The 20315-nt window shown below is 38.1% G+C and overlaps 1 protein-coding gene across 1 annotated transcript in view; it reads left to right on the top strand.

Annotated features, from left to right (window-relative positions):
* The first annotated feature begins 1221 nt into the window (after positions 1-1221).
* The window catches only part of CNTNAP2 (contactin associated protein-like 2), a 1278915-nt gene continuing 1259821 nt past the window's right edge, over positions 1222-20315 (top strand). The window contains exons 1-2 of the mRNA XM_005862840.2: positions 1222-1294; positions 2016-2126. Coding sequence (XP_005862902.1) covers positions 1222-1294; positions 2016-2126 — 184 coding nt within the window. The remainder of the gene's footprint in view (positions 1295-2015; positions 2127-20315) is intronic.

Below are 20315 nucleotides of genomic sequence, written 5' to 3' on the forward strand. Positions count from 1 at the left end.
ATTTTTGTTCATATTTTCATCATTTTACATTTAACTTTCTGGGGAATAAATTCATACACACATGCCATATTTCCCAGAGGCACCTGCAGTATAACTAAGAAAAATAAGAAATCTAACAATGGTTTACAGGGATGGATTTGTTCATTTTAACTTCAAATTTGTACACACTTGAGGGATGAGATAATAAATAATAATTAATTTTCCTAGTATCATTGGAGATGGAACTCTACTTGAGTGACTTTTCAAGAAAACTAGTTCATTCCTCCTATTGTTAATGTTTTTTCTGTTTATAAACAGGTGAGGTAGAAACCATTCTAGAATATCCAGTGTGACCTCTGTGCCATTGAACGGAGGACTGAGTGTGTACTAACATTTGTTGGGGACTTAGAGCACCTCTCTATAAATCAAGTGTTGTGTGCCTGGCCAGTGTTGCTCAATGGTTGAGTGTGGACCTATGTACCAGGAGGTCATGAGCTGATTCTTGGTCAGGGCACACACCAGGGATACAGGCTCAATCCCCAGTAGGGGGTGTTCAGGAAGCAGCCAATTAATGTTTCTCTCTCATCATTGATGTTTCTATCTCTCTCTCCCTTTCCCTTCATCTCTGAAATCAATAAAACGTATATTAAAAAACATCAGGTGGTGTGCCACATTGTAATTAAGCAGTGTGCTTTAGGACTCTAAGGTCATTCTGGGAATGTTTTTAGAGTGTGTGTCAAGCACTCTTCAGATCCCTGGAGAGTAAGTGTTAAGCGAACTATCGAAAACTTTATTCCCATATGCTTCCAGTAAACTAAACAATTAAATGAGAAGAAACATAATATGTCAGGTGACTCTCAATGCTCTTCAGGAAAATGAGGCAGATGTGGTGCAGAGAGTGACGGTAGCAGCATGCTCTTTCAGCCAGGTGGACTAAATGAGCTTGTCTACAGCAATGAAAGATGACTGAGCAGAGCCTGGCAGGAGTAGGGTAGAGCCTCATGGCAGCTGGAATAGTAATTGTGAAGGCTCACAGCAGGAGCAGGCCTGTTGTTGAAGGAAGGGGAAGGGGACCAGGGTGGCTACATAATCATGGACAAGGATGCGGGAATGAGAGGCGACTAAGGAGGTGGCCACTGTGGCCATTGGAGGGCTTCTGACTATTCTGAGGGACTGAGAGTAGGAGCCACAGGACCCCCTTATATTTTTAATAGTGTCCCTTTAGTCATTATGTACAGAAGGATGATAGGGGAACAAGGGAGGAAGTACAGAGACTATGCAGCCTTTCTGATGACTGATGGCCAGATGGTGCAAGGTGGCAGCATTTGGGATGTTCCGGTATGAGAAGACACAGGCCTTGATGCAGTCTCTCAGACAATGAGAGTAGACAGAGAAGAAATCGAAGGGTCGAGTCCTGGGCACTTTACCATTTAGACATAAATAAAATGAGAAAGCTCCATTAAAGGATTTGGAGAACAAGCTGGTAATGAGGGAGGAGGACAAAAAAATGAATGGGGATATAGAAGCCAAGTGAGGAATAGAATTGAAGGATCACCTGGTACCAACACAGTTGACTATTCAAATATGGGAACTGATGCATTTTAGATGCATTTTAAGTTGGATATTATTGTATTACTATTTCCTAGTCTCTTAGTTCGGGTAGCATTCCTCCTAGTCTTCCTGCCTCCAATCTCAGTGTTTTGAATCCTCTACTCCTATAATGAAGGTTGTCGGGAGGTTGTTAAATAAACAACCTCAACTTTGCTCATGATGCTGAGAGAGCAGGTCTGAATTGAGGCCCTTAGGCATAAAACACTGGGTCATAGTTATAACTCTTGAAAGCCAGAAGGTTGTTTAAACTGTTCCTATGATTTGTCTGGATGTCATAGTTGAGTTGCCTAAATTCTGATCATTTGCTCCATTGTTGTATCATAGATTTTTAAATTTGTGCTGTAGTCAGTAATTATTTTAGCAAATACACACCAATTGATATATAACGGTTTTTATTAATGCTCCCCCTTCTCTCTTCTTTTCAGAAAAATGTGATGAACCCCTTGTGTCTGGGCTCTCCCACGCAGCTTTCAGCAGCTCGTCCTCCATGTCTGCAAGCTATTCTCCGGGCTATGCCAGGATCAACAAGCGAGGGGGTAAGCAACTTTTATCTCCTATGTCAACAAGTGTGTTAAATAAGAAATTCTGTATTTACAGATGTAGTGGCATACTGTACATAGCTGCATGTAACTCCCTCCTCAAAACCAGCCCATACAATCTACTTCATTGTGACTGTCACACAGCTGGCTATCGCTCTATCCCTCATGTCACTCTGCTTCTGCATGTCACACAAGACACTAGTTGATAACCTCAAAGTGGATCAAGGTAGAAAACAATGTAGGGAGGTTATTTCCTCAAGAAGATAAAAAAGAAATTCAGATATGGTTATTTTAATAAACAAGAAGTTTTTCGTGTCATTATAACATTCATATGCAAATACCCTTAGGAGAGGAGCCATGTTGGCTGAAGTTCATGCTAAGGTGTAAATGGCTAAGAAGCCACATTTATTGAGGATACATATAATTAGCACAGCATGACATTACTTATCTTAAAGACAAAGGCAGAAGGGAATTCCAGAGGGAGAAAAAAATGATGTATGTAAGGGAAGCTGCAAATGCTGGGGATATATTTTCTTACTTCACTATTGGCAAGAATCTGTCCTCCGATTGTATATTTGCATTTATACTCTGCTTCTCTATGTATTCATATACCATATAAGCATCCAAAAGCAAGAAGATCATATACCAACACAGAAGGGTAAAAGGATGTAACTTGCTAATTATACAGAAAAGAACAAAATACAGAAAAGAACAAATTCAGTTGAGCCTTATGTTGATACACATTGGCTTCAACTTTTGTCATTATCATTTATTTAAATTATATTCTTCAAATACATTTTAGAAAGATAGAGCTCGTGAATACATAGAGAAGCAGAGTATAAATGCAAATATACAATCGGGACATATTGACACATGTATAAAATTTAATTTTAAGGGTCCCCCCCAATACAAATTCATCTCCTCTGGCCTTGATATCAGGGACCAGTACATGACAAACTGGGGAGAAATGTAATATTTAAATGCAAAATCCACTTGTAATTCTCTCATGTCTTTTGAAGCCTACTTCTTTAAGTCGTTTACTTGTTTGTTTGTCTTAGAACAATACCTAAGTCTTGTGATCTGTATTCTGGATTTATCTCAACATTCTTTATTGAAAGTTTCCCAGTCGGTGTCATTCTGAGTCAATGACAATCAAATGGGTTACTCTTGCCAAAGGGAAGCACCAATATTAAAACTTTGAGAGTTATATATAAGCTATCCACTACCTTACATTTATATAGTATTTTACAGATTAGAAAATGCTTGTGTGTGTGTTCTAGATGTCATTTGATCTTCATAACAACCTTGTTAGATAGAATGTTAGGTTAGAGATGCTGATTATTTCTTCTGCCAAGCTTTCAACTTCCTACTTCACATGCCTTTTGTAGAAATAATCCTCCTTCTACTACCCTAAAGGGATTGCCATTCCACCACATGGTCTTCTCTATCTACTAACCATAGATGATGAGAGAGAATGAACCCATGAGCTCAACTGATGCCCTCAGAACTTCTGTGTTCTCTGTTATATGACATAGATTTGGGAACTGAGAGGGCTACTGGGGAAACCAGGAAGGGCCATGTGGAGATAATATGAAAAGAGAATTAAAAGCAGAGACCAAATGGATCCACATAGAAGGTGGATAAATCCTGGTCATTCCTATTCTCTTTTAGGTCCCTGCTGTCATCATGCTATAACTCTGGCTGTATTTCTTTAGACCAGCGGTTCTCAACCTATGGGTCATGACCCCTTTGGCGGTCGAATGACCCTTTTACAGGGGTCGCCTAAGACCATCCTGCATATCAGATATTTATATTACGATTCATAACAGCAACATTACAGTCATGAAGTAGCAACGAAAATAATTTTATGGTTGGGTCACAACATGAGGAACTGTATTTAAAGGGCCAGAAGGTTGAGAACCACTGCTTTAGACTATGAAATTTACCTTTCTAATTCTAATGGTCACCTCCTCTTGCCTGAGCTAATTTGAATAAATTTGTCTTCCTACTTACTAAATATCTCCTTATTAAAAACAGTTTTCTGCCGAAACCGGTTTGGCTCAGTGGATAGAGCCTTGGCCTGTGGACTGAAGGGTCCCAGGTTCGAGTCCGGTCAAGGGCATGTACCTGGGTTGCGGGCACATCCCCGGTGGGAGATGTGCAGGAGGCAGCTGATCGATGTTTCTCTCTCATCGATGTTTCTGACTCTCTATCTCTCTCCTTTCCTCTCTGTAGAAAATCAGTAAAATATATTTTAAAAAAAAAACAGTTTTCATTGGCCCTTTTTACAAGTTAAAATGATAAATATAGGAACTCAGAGACATCAGCTGAGAGTCTGAACTTGAAATTCTAAAGTGGCATAGCTAGGGACTAGTGGTTCAGGGACACCAATCTATGTCTTCTACTCAATTCTGACACTCTTCATGCCCAATTAAGCCAGATGAAGCAATATCAGTGCTGCACATAAATTTGCCCAAAGAAAAAACCTGAACCTACAATGAGGTAGAAGGTTTAAGGCAAGTTTGATTTATGTTTATATAGTCACAGCAATGCTGTCATGAAATCTCAGAGCTTCTTAAGTGATGCATCTTGGGTAATTTCCTTTCTTTTTCACCCTCTTGCCACTTTGGTTTACTTGGTAGATCCTTCAATGCCGGCTGCTCCTCAGAGACTTTTTCTTGTTAGATTTACTTCCTGGATAATCCCTACCATGTTAGAAACAGTCTTCTCTATTAAAAGCAAAGGGCAGAGAGTTGTTGGCAGTGTTTTTTGAAGTTATTTCACCTTTATTTCCTCCAGCAGGGAGAACAGATTGCATTTGTAGACCACATAATTGACGATTGGTTCTAGGAGGAATAGGTATATAACAGACATCTGGAAAGACTGCCTGAGCAGATTCCTTATGTCCAAACTTGTGTCTTAAAGAGAACTGCAGTCTTTACCTTCCCTTAAAAGATACCACTGACGTTAATAATTGCCTCCATGCTTTGATGCCTTGGCTTGGTCAAATCATTGTTTTTATCATTTTCTGCTTCCTGTTGTGCAAGAGGGAGCTTTAGGAATTAGTATAACACCAACCTCCTCTTCAGGTCACAGGTACAGTCTATATCTACACCTTGGCACCACGTTTCCTAGGCTCCTAGGCAACTCCGCAAAGAATCACACTCTGCTCTTCAGAGGGTTTGTTCCCACTACACCTGAAAAGCAAAATTTTTCTCTCCTTTTTTACACCCTTAATATCAGGTCCTTTAGTTATATTTGTAATCACTTTCTTTCTAATTTCTATTCTTTCTCCCCTTTCCTGCTTTATATATTAAAAGGATCACAGCTAATTAAATCCCAAACCAGAGCGGATGCACTATGAATTGGGAAAGAGACCACAAAGCCTCCACGAGGACATTGTCCCTCTTGGTGCCAGGAATGCCTTAGCCTGTGCTCTTCTGCTCTCTCTTGTCCCTGATCCACCCTTCTGTTCCTTGTTGCCCACCCTGGCAGCCAGTATCTGCCAGATCAAGTACCATTCTTAAACTTGACGCGGAAGCTTTTTCCTTAGACTGTAACATCAAGGCTTAAATTATGAAATAGACTCATCTTTCCAACTGGTGAGCTTCTGTCCACGTGGGCAGATTTCACCCCACTATTTTCCCTCTTTCCCTTCTCCAGCCTCTACCCTTTCTCAGTGTGTCTCTTAATCTGCTCCTTCCTACTCCCTAATGATTCATTATGACTTTATTATGAATTCATTGGCTGACATGTTTCTTCTCCTAGGAGCATTGGCCTTTTAAGACTAGATCCTTGGGAGCAGGAAAATGCAGGAGGCTGATTTTCTAATATAGCATTGCAGGATATTTGACATTCCTATTTGGACTGGCTATATTTCTTCATCTTCGGATCACTCTCCTGGAAACACCTGCTGATTTTGCAGGCTCTGATGCAGTGCTGAGCAGTGGGACAAGAATGTCTTGTCTTCATGCATAACTAGGTTCTAATATGGAATCAACCAAGGATGAGTATGGTATTAGTCAATTATTTAAACTTTATGCATCTTAGTTTCCTGATTCCTATGGGCACTATATAATTTATCACCTAAGCCAGGAACTTTTGACAGTGAGAGAGTTCTATTAATAATTTCACCAGAGTAATCTTGGAAGTCTGGGCCCCCTCTTTATATTTTAACATGAATCAATTATACACTTTAACAGAGCTCTGGTGAAGGCTAAATGAAAAAAATCTGCAGAAAGTGTCACATTTAAATATTAGTCTCTTTGCAGTCAGTTGCCCTCAGCTCCTCAAAATAATAATGCAAATATTAACATTTTAAAGCAACTGAATGAAATGCCCTTGTCATTACTAAAATGACGCTTCCCTAAAATGTGATTGCTAGGATTTGTGTGTTTGCCACTGTCTTTGTGTTTCCCCTGTCAACATCTAAGAAAAAATGATATTATAATAATTAAAAGATAAAAATGTTTTAATGAGTTTCACATAATCAGATTGCCTCTTAACATTAACTTAAATGTTGCCCATCTTTTCACCTTAAATTCCATTCATTTCAAATAAAATAGTTTATGTCAGTGATTTTAAAGTGTTATTTTGTTCTTGTTATCTTTATATTTTTGAATTAGATTTTATAGGATCTAATATAATATTTAGTAATTTTATGATGTTCAACAAAGCCAAAAAGAATTTTTTGGACATTAGGGAGAATAAAAATAAATGTTTATTCCCCCATACTCAGCCATACAAATTCTGTCTGATTTTAAAATTACATATTTAAATGATTTCTTTTAAAGCCACCAGTGGGTCTTTGTATTCACCTTTTCAATTGAATGAGAGTTACCATCAAACTCTATTGTATGTTTTATCTTATTCTCTTTACTCCAGTTCTCAAATACAAATGAAAATCTTGACTTCACTCTAAGCTTTAAAATTACACGTACAATACATGATACACTTGTATGATTGACCCTTGCTCTGATGAAATATTAAAAGCATGTTCACCAGGAATTGGCTCATAATTTTAGACATGTCTTTTTAATTTGCAAATACTATTGCTATTTTTCTGCTGTGGCATCAAATTTTATAATGTTGGAATTTTAATTCCTTCTTTTCTGTCCCCCATAGAAATCTATTTTGGGTTGTGTAGCATTTCCCCTAGAACACTGATTCCCAAGGTGTGTGATGTTACTGTGTTCTTTTGCACCTACACTTATAACACAAATGTCCACAATCAAATCAGCCAGACAAATATTGTGGTCTGTTGTCCTCTCTAGGGGAATGAGAAAACCTCTCCATCATGGGGCATCTGTAGGGACAATAGAACATGCTTTCACTCAGGGAGATGCTGTTCTAAAATTTAGCCAATCGCTCTGTACGTAATGGTTTTTATTGGGTTTGTTTAATATGCTTAGAAGTACAGTTGTATCCCATGGGTCTTTGATAATAGTGTGATAGAAGATAATTTTTGGTTTGGCAGAGTGAACGAGAGTTAATTAGAAAAAGGGAGTTTCTAGATTTGGGGCATTTAAGATGAAGAACTTTCTAGTTAATTATTTTAAGGAAGTTGCTGTTCTGCTAGGTTTGTCCCAAAGATCTTTATATTTGTCTGTGAGAAAACCATGAACTGGATTAGAATCAGTGCTACTACATTAACCACTACTACCATCTGTGAAATGGCTCTGGGATATTAACTTCCTGACACTCTCCTTATATCACAATATTAAAAGTTGATTGTCTAAAGGAACGGGAAAATTGTGACTAATCAATTAACATATTTGTAATATATCTCTGTAATAGATGACTTGTAATTTTATTTTGCATGCAATATTGAAAACCATGCTATTTGGTAATTGCCTTATAAAGTTTAGGTCAAATGGGGTGGGAAAACTTTACATCTGAACTAGCAAAGAAATATATTAAAGTGAATATTTATTTTGAAAAGCTGTCCAGAATAAATGCATCTTTGTAGATTTATTGATACAGAGTTACAAGAACTAGATTTCCCCTTTGCCCTTGGAGAGACCTTGGTTCCCTTCCTCCCTTGGTTTAACTGGCTCAGTTACCTCACTTCCATATGAGAAACTTGGGCTACACCACCTCTAGGACCCTGTCTTCTCAGAACACCTCATCTTGGAGGCAAGGTGAACTACAGTTTCTTGTCTTGATCCTAATGGATACTTTCTCTTTAATAACTTTGAGAATATCCATGTTATTTAGCCAATAAAGTTTTTACAAGTTGAAATTTTCTTTCTAAACCATTCTGGAATATATACCAATAGTACCTTTTGGAGGTTAAATGTTTAATTATCCCTTTGATATTTGCTTATTTTATTCAAAGAGAGGCTTTAATACTTTTTACATCTCTGCTAAGAAGGTGGGGAAATTGTGTGAATGGTGTGTACGATAGCAGAAATATTCATCTTAAAACAAAATGCTTCACACAGTCTCCAAGCACTTTCTTAACATGGTACTGCACACACTTGACCCTCAAATAATATTTTCTTAACAAAGAACAATTAAATCAAATTATACTTATTGCATATATTATTCCACCCATTTTTAACTTCAAATACTCATTGCTTCTGTGTTGAATGATTTGTTAAATCAAGAATGAATATTTGCTAACATTTTTCAGTTTCCAAAAAATGACGCTTTTTCTTGTTACTGATGTAGCTAATTGTGGTCCAGATAATGATAGAGAATAGATAACAATAGCAAACATTATTATCATCATTTATAAATAAAAAAAATTAGTATATGAGTGTACATGCAGAACAATTGGGAAATGGCCCCAGGGTTTGGATGTTCTCCCAATGCTTTCAAACTGAAACAGCCCTAGCTCAGGATATTTTTTGCATAGATGAGGCTTCAATTTAAGCGGCTGCATCCAATTGCTAACAGGTGCCTGTAGCTAATAGAAAACATTCTGTGGGTCCTTATATGTCTACCAGCCATGGGCAAACTATGGCCCGCGGGCCGGATCCGGCCCGTTTGAAATGAATAAAACTAAAAAAAAAAAAAAAAGACCGTACCCTTTTATGTAATGATGTTTACTTTGAATTTATATTAGTTCACACAAACACTCCATCCATGCTTTTGTTCCGGCCCTCCGGTCCAGTTTAAGAACCCATTGTGGCCCTCGAGTCAAAAAGTTTGCCCACCCCGGAACACAGTACATTTTGTGTTTCAGATGCATTGTAGCCTTTGAGAAAAACAAAGGCTAGAAATGAGCAGAGAATGTCCACATGTCACTGTCTGGGAAACTCCCATCAGCTGACCATATGAAGGACTCGGGGCACTGCACAGGGTCCATTTTTTAGGAAAGGTTAGGGCACAAACAACCACACTTATGAAAACCATGCTTCCACCCCTATTATTACATTTCCTCCATACCAGATGAAGGATTGCATCATTCTTCAATATCTGCTCTTCTATAATTAGAGCAAGTTCCCTGCTTTTTGCCTATTTGCCTCCTTCCCCTAATTTCATTCAGTAAGAGAAACAAGAACAGACCAAATTATTTCCAAGACCATTGGAAGGATTTAATCTAGTTATGGCTCTATTAGCAACCTGGTTAGGTCATACTTATTAGAATGAATAGTCCCTTGTCTTAATACCTTGAGCAAATTAATGACTTTTTCACGCAATTTTCTTAGGGAAGAATACAAAAATTAGATTGCCTCCCTTTTATACCCATGAATTCCAAACGAATTTAAAAATATTGTCACTAATAAAATTCAAAGCAGTCCAGCCTTTGTTAGCATTCTACCTCTTCTCTACCCTGCAAATGAGCAATCAACTCTGTTTACTTGATCCCTTGCCTTAAAATGGAGATATATGTTTGACATGAATACTGCTGACAAGAAACCAGGGCATTTAGGACAGTCTACCTTTATTGTTCTTGCCTCTTTAACATTAAAATGTAAACACAAAAGGTGAAAAATTTTATTTCCCAGGTTTTCACCCCAAGGTCACTTTCATTTTACTTTTTCTTAGCTATTTTTATTTTCTTAGCAATGTAAGGAATTCATGTTGTTGTTTTTATTTTGCTTTGTTTTCCTTCTAGGCAACTTCTGGAATTTATGTTGTTTGTACCTGTTTTCGGCTTTGAAACGGGTGGGCAATGCTGTTTATTTCAGTTGAAGGATCCTTGTTTGAGTTATATCTGTTACCTTCACATCAGCCTACATGAGCAGCCAGGAAGACTGCCTCCAGGGTGAATTATTCTGTGTTCAAAAGTTTGTGCCTGAGCATATGTATGAACGGAGCATAATTACACACCTCTTGTGGATTTTTCCCTACCCTGTTTCTGACACATACGTATTTCAATGGGTTATTGATCTGAGTTTTTTTGTTTGTTTTGTTTTCCTTTGATTTCAGCTGATGCTTAGAACACCAGATAAGCCATATAGGCTCTGTTGTTAAGGTGATGAAAAGTACTGCAGGTCCTGGAATCCTGTCCTTTTGTTCAAGGTTGTTTCATTATAACAATGATGAGATGCTGCAAGAACTTAACACGTTTGTATTAATTAGCCTATGGTGAAATTGGTTTTGTTATACTTCCTTTTGTTTAAAGGCATAGAACCTATTGATGTCATTGAGGACTTACCAATATGTTAGCTCCCCTACTAATTTTCCTACTTCACTTTTCTGAAAAGAGTGGAAGTAGAAACCGCAGGCTTCTGTAGTCTACATGCTTCTGTGGTATTAGAGCAGCCGTGGGCAAACTACGGCCCGCTCCGGCCCGTTTGAAATGAATAAAACTAAAAAAAAAAAAAAGACCGTACCCTTTTATGTAATGATGTTTACTTTGAATTTATATTAGTTCACACAAACACTCCATCCATGCTTTTGTTCCGGCCCTCCGGTCCAGTTTAAGAACCCATTGTGGCCCTCGAGTCAAAAAGTTTGCCCACCCCTGTATTAGAGGCTTATAAGTGATGGCTAGAGCCTCTTGTTTTCCCTTTTGATAAGGCCACTCATTCCTATAGGGTCAGATAGGTTCCCAGAAGGAGAACAATTAAACAGAGCTTTCGGATAGTACCTTCAGGAGAGAGACACAGGAGGGCAGAACAGATTACCATCCTCATTGTGGAAGGGCTTCCAAAAAATGATGCTTTATCTTGACACTGATGTAGCTAATGACAGAGAATAGATAACAACAGCAAACATTATTAGCATCATTTATAAATAAAAAATGTCCAGGGAAGCCAGAAAACCAGAGGGCGCCACCGCTGCCCCTACCCCAATCCTTCGACACCTTATGTCCACACTGTACTGAATTACAAGCAGTTACCACTGGCCTCCAGATTTTATTATGTGGATCATTCTTTATGCAGAATGTCAACATTTTTTTTAAGTCACTTGTCCTTAGGTAGTGAGTTGAGGTGTCACCTTTTTAAAAAGTCATCACTATGGATAGACAGGTATCTCCTCGTTATTCAAGGTGCACCATGTTTTTATGTCTATCTCAGGTTAGTATGCAGCATTGTATTGTAGACTCACCACTTGTCTGACCCTATGACACTGGGCATGAGTTTAACACAAGCCCTATGTCTCATGCATCTGTGTATGTCCAACATCTCATCTGGTCCCTACAAAAACCCTAGGAAAGAATTTAGAAGTAATAAAATTTAGTTTTGTGAATAAGAAACACAAATTCAAGAAAAGTTTAGTTTCCTGCCAAAGGTCAAAGTTAACAGCAGATTTGAGCATTTGAAATAAACTATTCCAACTTTAAAAATCACTCACAGTTCTATTTTCCACATCTTCCCTGCCCATGTGAGCTGCTCTTTAAGAAAAGTTGTAATAATATTTGAGTTGGTTATAGGGCCTAGCTAAAGTTTTCCCACTGGTGTTATAGAGCACAGACACGTGCCTCTATTTTATTTTTGAGAAGTATATACTGACTTTTGTCACTTCTTTCTATGCTTATTATCTTTGTTTTAAATAATCAAAGAGTAATAAAGACAATGTTTTAAATATTTACATATAATAATGTATTTTCAAAAGACTCGCCTTTTTTTCCTACACTAAAAGGGAGCCAAAATTTAGACTTCTTCAGTCTTGTTTCTGAATTTGTATGAGATGAGGTGGTAGGCAACAAAGACATAACCATATTTGAAATATTAAATTTATGAAAACAGCAAATATTGGAACAAAACAGTGACACCAACATTCTGTGTCCCAGAAAAGAATTGAAGTAAGAGAAAACTACTGATGTGCAGCACCAATATGCTCGAATCTGACAGAAGCAATATATAGATTTTTTTAGTTTCTAACACTCTTAATATTCAAAACACACATGGGGGAAAAGCAGGAAGTCAGGACGAAGTGAATGAATAACAGAAACAAAACTCGACCTCAAAATAAAAAATATCTGAGATCCACCAGGCATACCATAACCTGGGTCTCTGGTATGAGATGGAAATAATCTGCAGGACTAATAACAATATCCCATTGTGGGATTGCTATCGTGACTGAATTATTTCTTCCATTCCAAATGCAGGATTCAGCATTGTCACATTTTTGCCTTCCATTTTGTTATTGTGTAGTCGAATGGCCATACTTTCTGGAAACCTGTAGGCACTGCCAAGGGAATTGATTCAATTATTTTTCCAATCTTCTACATATCAGGTATTGGAATAAGTAAAGCAAAAACAATTATTTGCAAGGTATTATAAGACTTAACCATTTATGATGGAAAATAATTTCCTAAAGAGAATGACAGAGAAGCAATACATGCCTCTGGTTTTCTATTAAAACTGTTATATTTGAATTTCCACAATTAAAAGAGAAATCTGAAACCAAACAGTTGCGTTTTGAACAACAAACAGGGTTTACTGGTATTATATCCAAAGGCCTAGCACTAACTGGGCAGCAGGGAGGAAAGAGAGAAACCGTGTAACCAATAAGCAGCCTCACCCCTTCCCAAGTGTGAGTGCCAGACTCCAACAGCCATCGGACTTGGAGGAAACACCCAGGTGGTCCAATTTTAGGGATCTTATTGGGTATTCCAAAACAATGCAATTCCAGCAAAATACTCCCTTACCTGCATGATATACTGAGGGATTTCTCTACAGGGTCTGGAGACAGGCTTTGGTTCCCTCCGTCTGCAGTCCAGTTTCCTGTGGCTCAGCATGAGGAGACAGACATGTGAGTGAACTAGCCTAGAGATGCCAGTCAGGACCCTCTGTGCTCCTTGCAGGGGAGAGGGCCTCAGAGCAGACAAGGCATCCCATTCAATGAGTAAAACAGAGCGGCAATGCTGGAGTTTTTATTGTTGTTGCAATTCTACATTAATTTATTGTGAGATCTTTGAACCTTTTCTTCCTATGGATCTGACATACGTTTGGAAATCATCAGTGCTCCTTAACAATTGATCAGTAACACAGCAAGGATTCGGTGAGGAGAGAGAGACAGACAAGTTGTTGTGGGAAACATGGTCATCAGTCTCTGGAGGGCCAACAATTTAAATTCACACAGACTTCTCACTGAGACTCAAATCTAAAACCCTGCGATTCTATTTCTGGGTATGGGATGAATCAAGACGTAAGGCTCACTTTGTTCTCAACTCCTAGGGAACTCCTCCTACCATTTTTTTTTTCTGTGTTAGGATGGCTCAGCTGGTACAGAAAAAAAAAGATTGATTTCTTCAGAAGCCCTGAAGTATTACCTTGCTAGTTTCACACTCAACAGTGAGAATAACAGAAGGCAGAAGGGGAGAAATGAAAGTCCTGTTGCCGAAAGAGAATTCTGCCTCTCATTGCTGCATGAAATAGTACAGTTATTTATATTTCAGGCACCTCAATTAGACACTCATTATTCATAAACACTTATGTAACTCTGAATAATTCAGACTGCGAGAGCACATCACCATTTTTTTTCTTTATTTCTAAGACCTTCTGTATCTAAAAGGAAGAACAAAAATTGTTTAAAAAATACTCTTTCTCATCCCAGTTCATTCCAGATGCAACCATGGAGTGCTTACTGCATGCAGGTATCTTCTTTGCTACACTGTTTAACCCTTCTCACCTCCCACTCCAGCCATCCAGCCATCCACTCCTTATATAAGTGGCCTGATCCACACATTCCCATGAGTCTTCCAAGTTTATGTACATAGCTTGTCCTAAAAATTCTGGCTTCAAAATGGACTATAGAGGCCACCTAATTCATGAATTTGTTATTGTCTCCTGTTACTACTTTCAAATTTATCTATATAGTAGTTCCCTCTTATGTGTGGTTTCACCTTCCACTGTTTCAGTTACCCACAGTCAACTGCAGTCCGAAAATATTAAGTGAAAAATTACAGAAATAATGCATAAGTTTAAAAAAATACCATGTCAGCTGCATGTAAATCTACATTTTTAAGTTTTTGCAAAGTACCTCCAAGAAAACAAGGCTAACACAGTACATTTGGACATGTCTTTTCAAAGAAACAATCCAAACAAGTGGGCAAGGGCCAGTTCTAGTAGAGTGGTCATATAGGACCAAGATAGCAGCATTGATCCTTTCAGCCGGGGCCCTCTCAAATAGTTCTAATGCATAGTGACACAGGTCAAGACCTGGAAAAGCCTAATAGACAAAACTAAGTGAGTATCAAAATAAGACTGGAGGTGTTGCTGACATTAGAGGGAAAGGTTGAGCCCAGTCATTCAATAAACATTCACTGAGCTGGACTCAACATTCATTTGCATGTCAGACTCGGACATCTGAAGAGTTGACAAGGGAGCTTGTTAGGGCTTCTAAGATGAGAGCATCTCAGAGAGGAAATGCTTGTCTGGAGCACATTGGTGAGTGTTTCCATCTCCAAATTTGGAGAAGGCTTAGATGGCCCCTGAATATCCATAAACACTTGCATAATTTAATAAAGAGAATTATTAAAGACTTTCTCCCCATTAAATCTTTGATGGACCTGAGTTTCCTTGTGGGGCAGACAAAAATTCTTCCTTCCTTCCTTTGTTTTTTCCTTTCTCTCTCTCTTCTTATGTACTCCCTCATTCAAATTTAGTAAATACTAACTTATTTTAGTTTTATATAAAGTGATGAGCTTTCATTAAATAGCTCACAACTTAGGCTGGGCTGGGGCATAACGTGAACATGGTGGCGGTGATAAAGTCAATAAATGCTTTTCTAGGTTGCATACTGCATTACTCTAAAGGTCATCATTCAGCCCTGGCAGGTATGGCTCTGTTGGTTGAATGTCATCCTATACAGCAAAGGGTTACCAGTTCGATTCCTGGTCAGGGCACATAACAAGGTTGTGGGTTTGATTCCCAGTCGGGTGCGTAGGGGAGGCAACCAATCGATGTTTCTCTCTCACATAGATGTTTTTCTCTCTCGCCTCCCCTTACTTCATCTCTCTCTAAAGTCAATAAAAACACATTTAAAAAATAAAAAAGGGCCATTATTCACATTACAGTCCATAGCAGTACTATCCAATAAAATATAAAGTAATCCACCTATGTAAATTTGAATTATTCAATACCCATATTACAAAAAAATTATAAAAAGTTTAAAGATATTTATGATATATTCTATCTAACCTAATATATCAAAATACTATCATTTCAATATGTAATCAACATGATTAATTAGACATATTGCTTTCTATATTCAGTTTTAAAAATATGGTAGACATATAGCACACCTTAATTCAAAAGCTAAATTCTCATTAGAAATATTTAATCTATACTTAAGTTTCATAAAATTTATGGTTGAAAAGCTAGTCTCACATATCCAAATGTTCCCAAAATAGTTAAAAGCCCTCCAATTACTGAATTGAGTACCTGTTTTTAAATATAAGTTTAAGTTAATTGAACTAAAGTTAAAAATTTAGTTTCTCACTCTCTGAGACAGGTGCTAGTCTCCCTGGCCACCTGGCGGGTGTTCAGTAGCCGCATGCACTAGTCAGCTTGGATGTGTGGGATTGCTGGCTCTGGGGGTTTACAGGGCACAATCACATGCAGTGACATTAACCTTTGTGGAAGAGTCAGAAATTAGTGAAAAGCAGGTGGTGGTGTGGAGACAACAAAATTGTAGTAACTGGGACACTGGGGAGAGAGCTGGGTGTTTAAGGTCAACCTACAGGACAGCCTCAGTTTAAAGGGAAAAGCAATAATGGCAGAGACGAGAATGAGGTAGCTGTGATTTTGTGTTGGAAGCATTTTAGAATAGTGTACAGTGTGGGGATTCCTCATGGCTGTGGGACGTGTAGGGTCTAGTACTAGCTGCAGCCTGAGGGTGGCTCTGGGGGCCAGCGGCCAAGTGCAGCCTCTGGCCCCCAGGTTGGATTTCCTCCAGCTGAGTGCTAGCCAGCAGTATCATTTGAAGCTGAAGAACAGTAGGGAGTGTGTGGATCACAGCTCTAGGGAGCCCATAAGGAGCTCCTTTAAGATAAAGAGGATTGTTTACTGTTGAAGAAGGAGCTCTGCTGGCTTCCTTTGTATTTCAGGACATGTCTCAGCTGTGTGATGTTTGCTGAGATTGTATCAGGGTATGCCTGGCCAAAAGTCCTTCATCAGGCCCCAGACTCAGTTGCTGACTCTGCTGTTGACTCTGCCATGGTGCTTTGCTTTGGACGGCTGAAGGGAAACCCTGTGTAGGAGCCAGAATGGCTCGCGGTGTTAGGGAGAATGATACTCTGTCTTTGAAGACTGAACTAGATGCCTTTGGATGGTCTGTTTCACTGGTGTAATACTAGCAATACCGACCTAGATTTGTCACTGGGGCCCAGCCTAAGCCCAGGTGGAGATAAAGGTGCATTCATATATCTGAGCATTATATGTAACCTCCTGTTTAGTATGAGTCAAAAAGTTTGTCCAAATCATTACATGTGCATAATTTCTATTAAGTTTGAGAGGATTGATGATTAGAAGGGGACAGGAGGACATTATTTAATAATTACAAGAGAATGCATTCTTCAGCAAGGATAATGTACCCCATTAAAAATAGAAACCACTCAATTATTTCTCAGCTGAAAAGTACCGGTATCATAAATAGCATGACCTTAGAAGACATCAGTCATGATTTGAAGTCCCCAAATGGAGATTAAAGTATTAATAGTCATTGGGTAGATGTAATTTTCCAGAGGTGAGAACTGATATACAATAGATTAAATAATTTTCCCCGGGTACCGGTCATGTCTTTTGAAGCCAGGATTAATATCAAGGTCTACCTAACTTTGTGTATTGTTCACAATGAGGAGCTGCCTACAATTTGGGAGGCCCCAGAGCTGCCATAATAAGTCAGAGGTGGCATAATGTACTATGTTCATCCAGAAAAAATAAAGAGCACTTCGAAGTAGCAAAAATCTGTCCCAACATCATTTCATAAAGCAAATGCATAAAGCAAAAAGGAAAAAAATGATGGTATCAAATACTATTTTCAAGTAGGTAATTGAGGTCTCTTGGAAATATCTATTTAGAGAATTTTCTATGTGCTTTTTGCTGCATTAGTTCTGTAAACCTTATATATTCATCAAGTTCTGATCTAAAATGCAGCATCTCTGAAGATAACCTCCCACTTTACAGACTACAGACAGAGTAGTCAGGGAAAGTATAATTCAATGGTGCCCATTGCCTTTGAGGAGTTTTCAGAGGAAATTTTAAGGAAAAAAATGCTATTACAAAGACATAATGTAAGTATATGGATATATCATTTTTTCCTTAAAATCTGAACATTGATAATAAAATATAAATTCTCACAATAAAAGAATACTTCTTTAAACTATACAGCTTACTGGGAATTAGAATATAATTGATAAGTATTGAAAAAAAAGACCAACTATTTTAAACAATTCAATTCTGTATATTGACTTTTTGCTGACCCTGCACTACTTCTCTGCTGCTTTCTGGGTTCTGACTTCACTTAGCGTTTCCCATGTATATTCTTGCCCCACAGATCAACTTTCAAGGACCAATTACTTCAAAGTAAAAAAAAGTATTCCTGCTAAGATGAGGGTTCACATGAAAATGAAAGTGTTCCTGGGGAAAGCCAGCAAGGATGTAGGAAGTGACATGGACAACTTAAGCCAGTGCATAGTCTCCAGCCCTATTCTGTGAACTTGACTTTGGTTCCAACTCCACAGGGAAGCTCTGGAACTAGCCAGAATAGCAGCTGGGAACTAGAGTATTTATACCCCTACGTTCTTCAGACTGATTAATTTTCACTAAATTTCAGGTCTTCTATGTTCAGGCAAGGTGAGTTCTGGCCACCAGAGGGCATTCTGCAGGTGCTCAATTTTACCTAATAAACTTGAACCTCTCCATATCTTACGCCTCAGTAAATCCAATGATTAGAAGTCATCCTAGAAAAATACCTGTACATTTTGATTAGAATAAGTGTACACAAATGTACATAAAAGCATTGTGTATAATAGCAGAAAAGTGGGAAAACCCAAATATCCATCAATAGCATCACTGTTAAAAAAAATAAAGCAAACTATTTTTATATAATGAGCTAAAATTCAAAGCAAAATACACGCTCTACTAATAATCATATGTATATGATGAATACAAAAACATAGCTGGAATAAAACAAGTCACAAAAGAATAAGTACAATTCCACTTCTATAAAGTTCAAAAACAGGTAAAATAAAACAGAATATTATGTAGGAATGTATGCATATGTGATGGAACCATAAAAAGAAGTAAGAGAAAGCTTAAGTGAATATGCAGACTATTGGTTACTACTGAGTTGGAGGGAGGGGCTGGTACTGGGAGAGGTACACTGGGATATCAAAAGGGTTGATAATACTCTACTTCTTAAATTAGTTTATGGGCTTATTTTGAAATTGAACATACATATCTTCTTCTGTTTATATTACTCAAAAATTCATTAAAAATCTATAAGGAAAAGACAGGAGAGAGAATGAGAGTTATGGGTTCCCTCTGGTTTACTCATTCATAATACATTCACTTAACAAATGTCTGAGTGCTGGGGGGGGGGGGGGGGGGGGAGCCAAGGCTTGTAAAAGCTCAGGTTATGAAATTGAGTAAGACCTAGAGCTATGACTAATGAAGTGCTGTGACGATGTAGGGACTTAGAGGGTGGACTGTAACAGCTGGGCCACTTTATAGCTGAATAACTTTGGCGAAGTTAATAAACTTCATGGGACCTCTGCTTCCTCATCTGTAAAGTGGAGATAATGCTGACTACCTCATTCACTTGTAAGGATTACAGGAGTTTGACATGTAAAATGCTTCCAGTAGAGCCCAGAGGCATGGCCAGTGATCATTAAACAGATGTTCTTTCAATCACACAAGAGTTGCACTGGAAAATGGTGGGCCTGGTTCACTTTTAAGAAAAGATTTATTTAAGTGGTTTTTCATTTGAGATTGTCCATCAGTACAGGATGAGAAAGGTCACTTTGGGCAGAGAAGTTGGCATGTGCAAAAGCATGGAAATTCAGAAGGCCAAGGGGAGGGGGCGGTGTTCGAGAACATTGAAGAAAAGTGTATGGGAAGTCTCAGTAGATGCAGGGTGTCATGTGAGACTGGCCCATAAGTCTGGATTTTGTATGGAGGTAGCTTTAACCCGTTGAAGATTTTAGATATGGATTAATCAGATTAGTTAGGATTTAACTAAGGATACTTTATGGAGGATGAACTAAAAAGGGACAAAGTTGTTGCAAGAAGACTATTTAGAAGTTATTCTGAGTGAAAAATGTTGATGGTCTTAAGCAAAGCAGTGGAGGAGGAAAGAAGAGAGATTAAATGGTCATTTCTCTAGAATTAACTATCCTTCATACCTGATTAGCCTTGGAGAGAAAGAGAGGAAGAGACAAAATCATGCAGCAGAAAATCCCAGCGGTTTACAAAAATGACTTATTTCTCACGAAGATACATCTGGGGTGGGCAGCAGCATTTAAAATATATCTACTTGTTGCCATTCATCTGTCTCTTCTTTGGGAGCTGTTGATAAGACAGCAAAACAAACACTCCCAAAATATGTTTTAGGTATATCTATGTGTGCAGTTATTACATGAATTACCACAACTGTAAATCTGCTATTTATATTGTCTTAACCGTAGTTGCCTCATAAAAGCAGTTGATATGATGATTAAATGGCTATTGTTTGTGACACCATCTAAAACAGACACAATTTCACTTAATTTAACACTTCTCTCAGGTGCAGTTATTCTAAGAGAGATTTTTGACTCAACATTGACAGTGTAGTTCATGAACT

Source organism: Myotis brandtii, unplaced genomic scaffold, assembly GCF_000412655.1.
Source record: "Myotis brandtii unplaced genomic scaffold, ASM41265v1 scaffold168, whole genome shotgun sequence".
Lineage (NCBI taxonomy): Eukaryota > Metazoa > Chordata > Mammalia > Chiroptera > Vespertilionidae > Myotis > Myotis brandtii.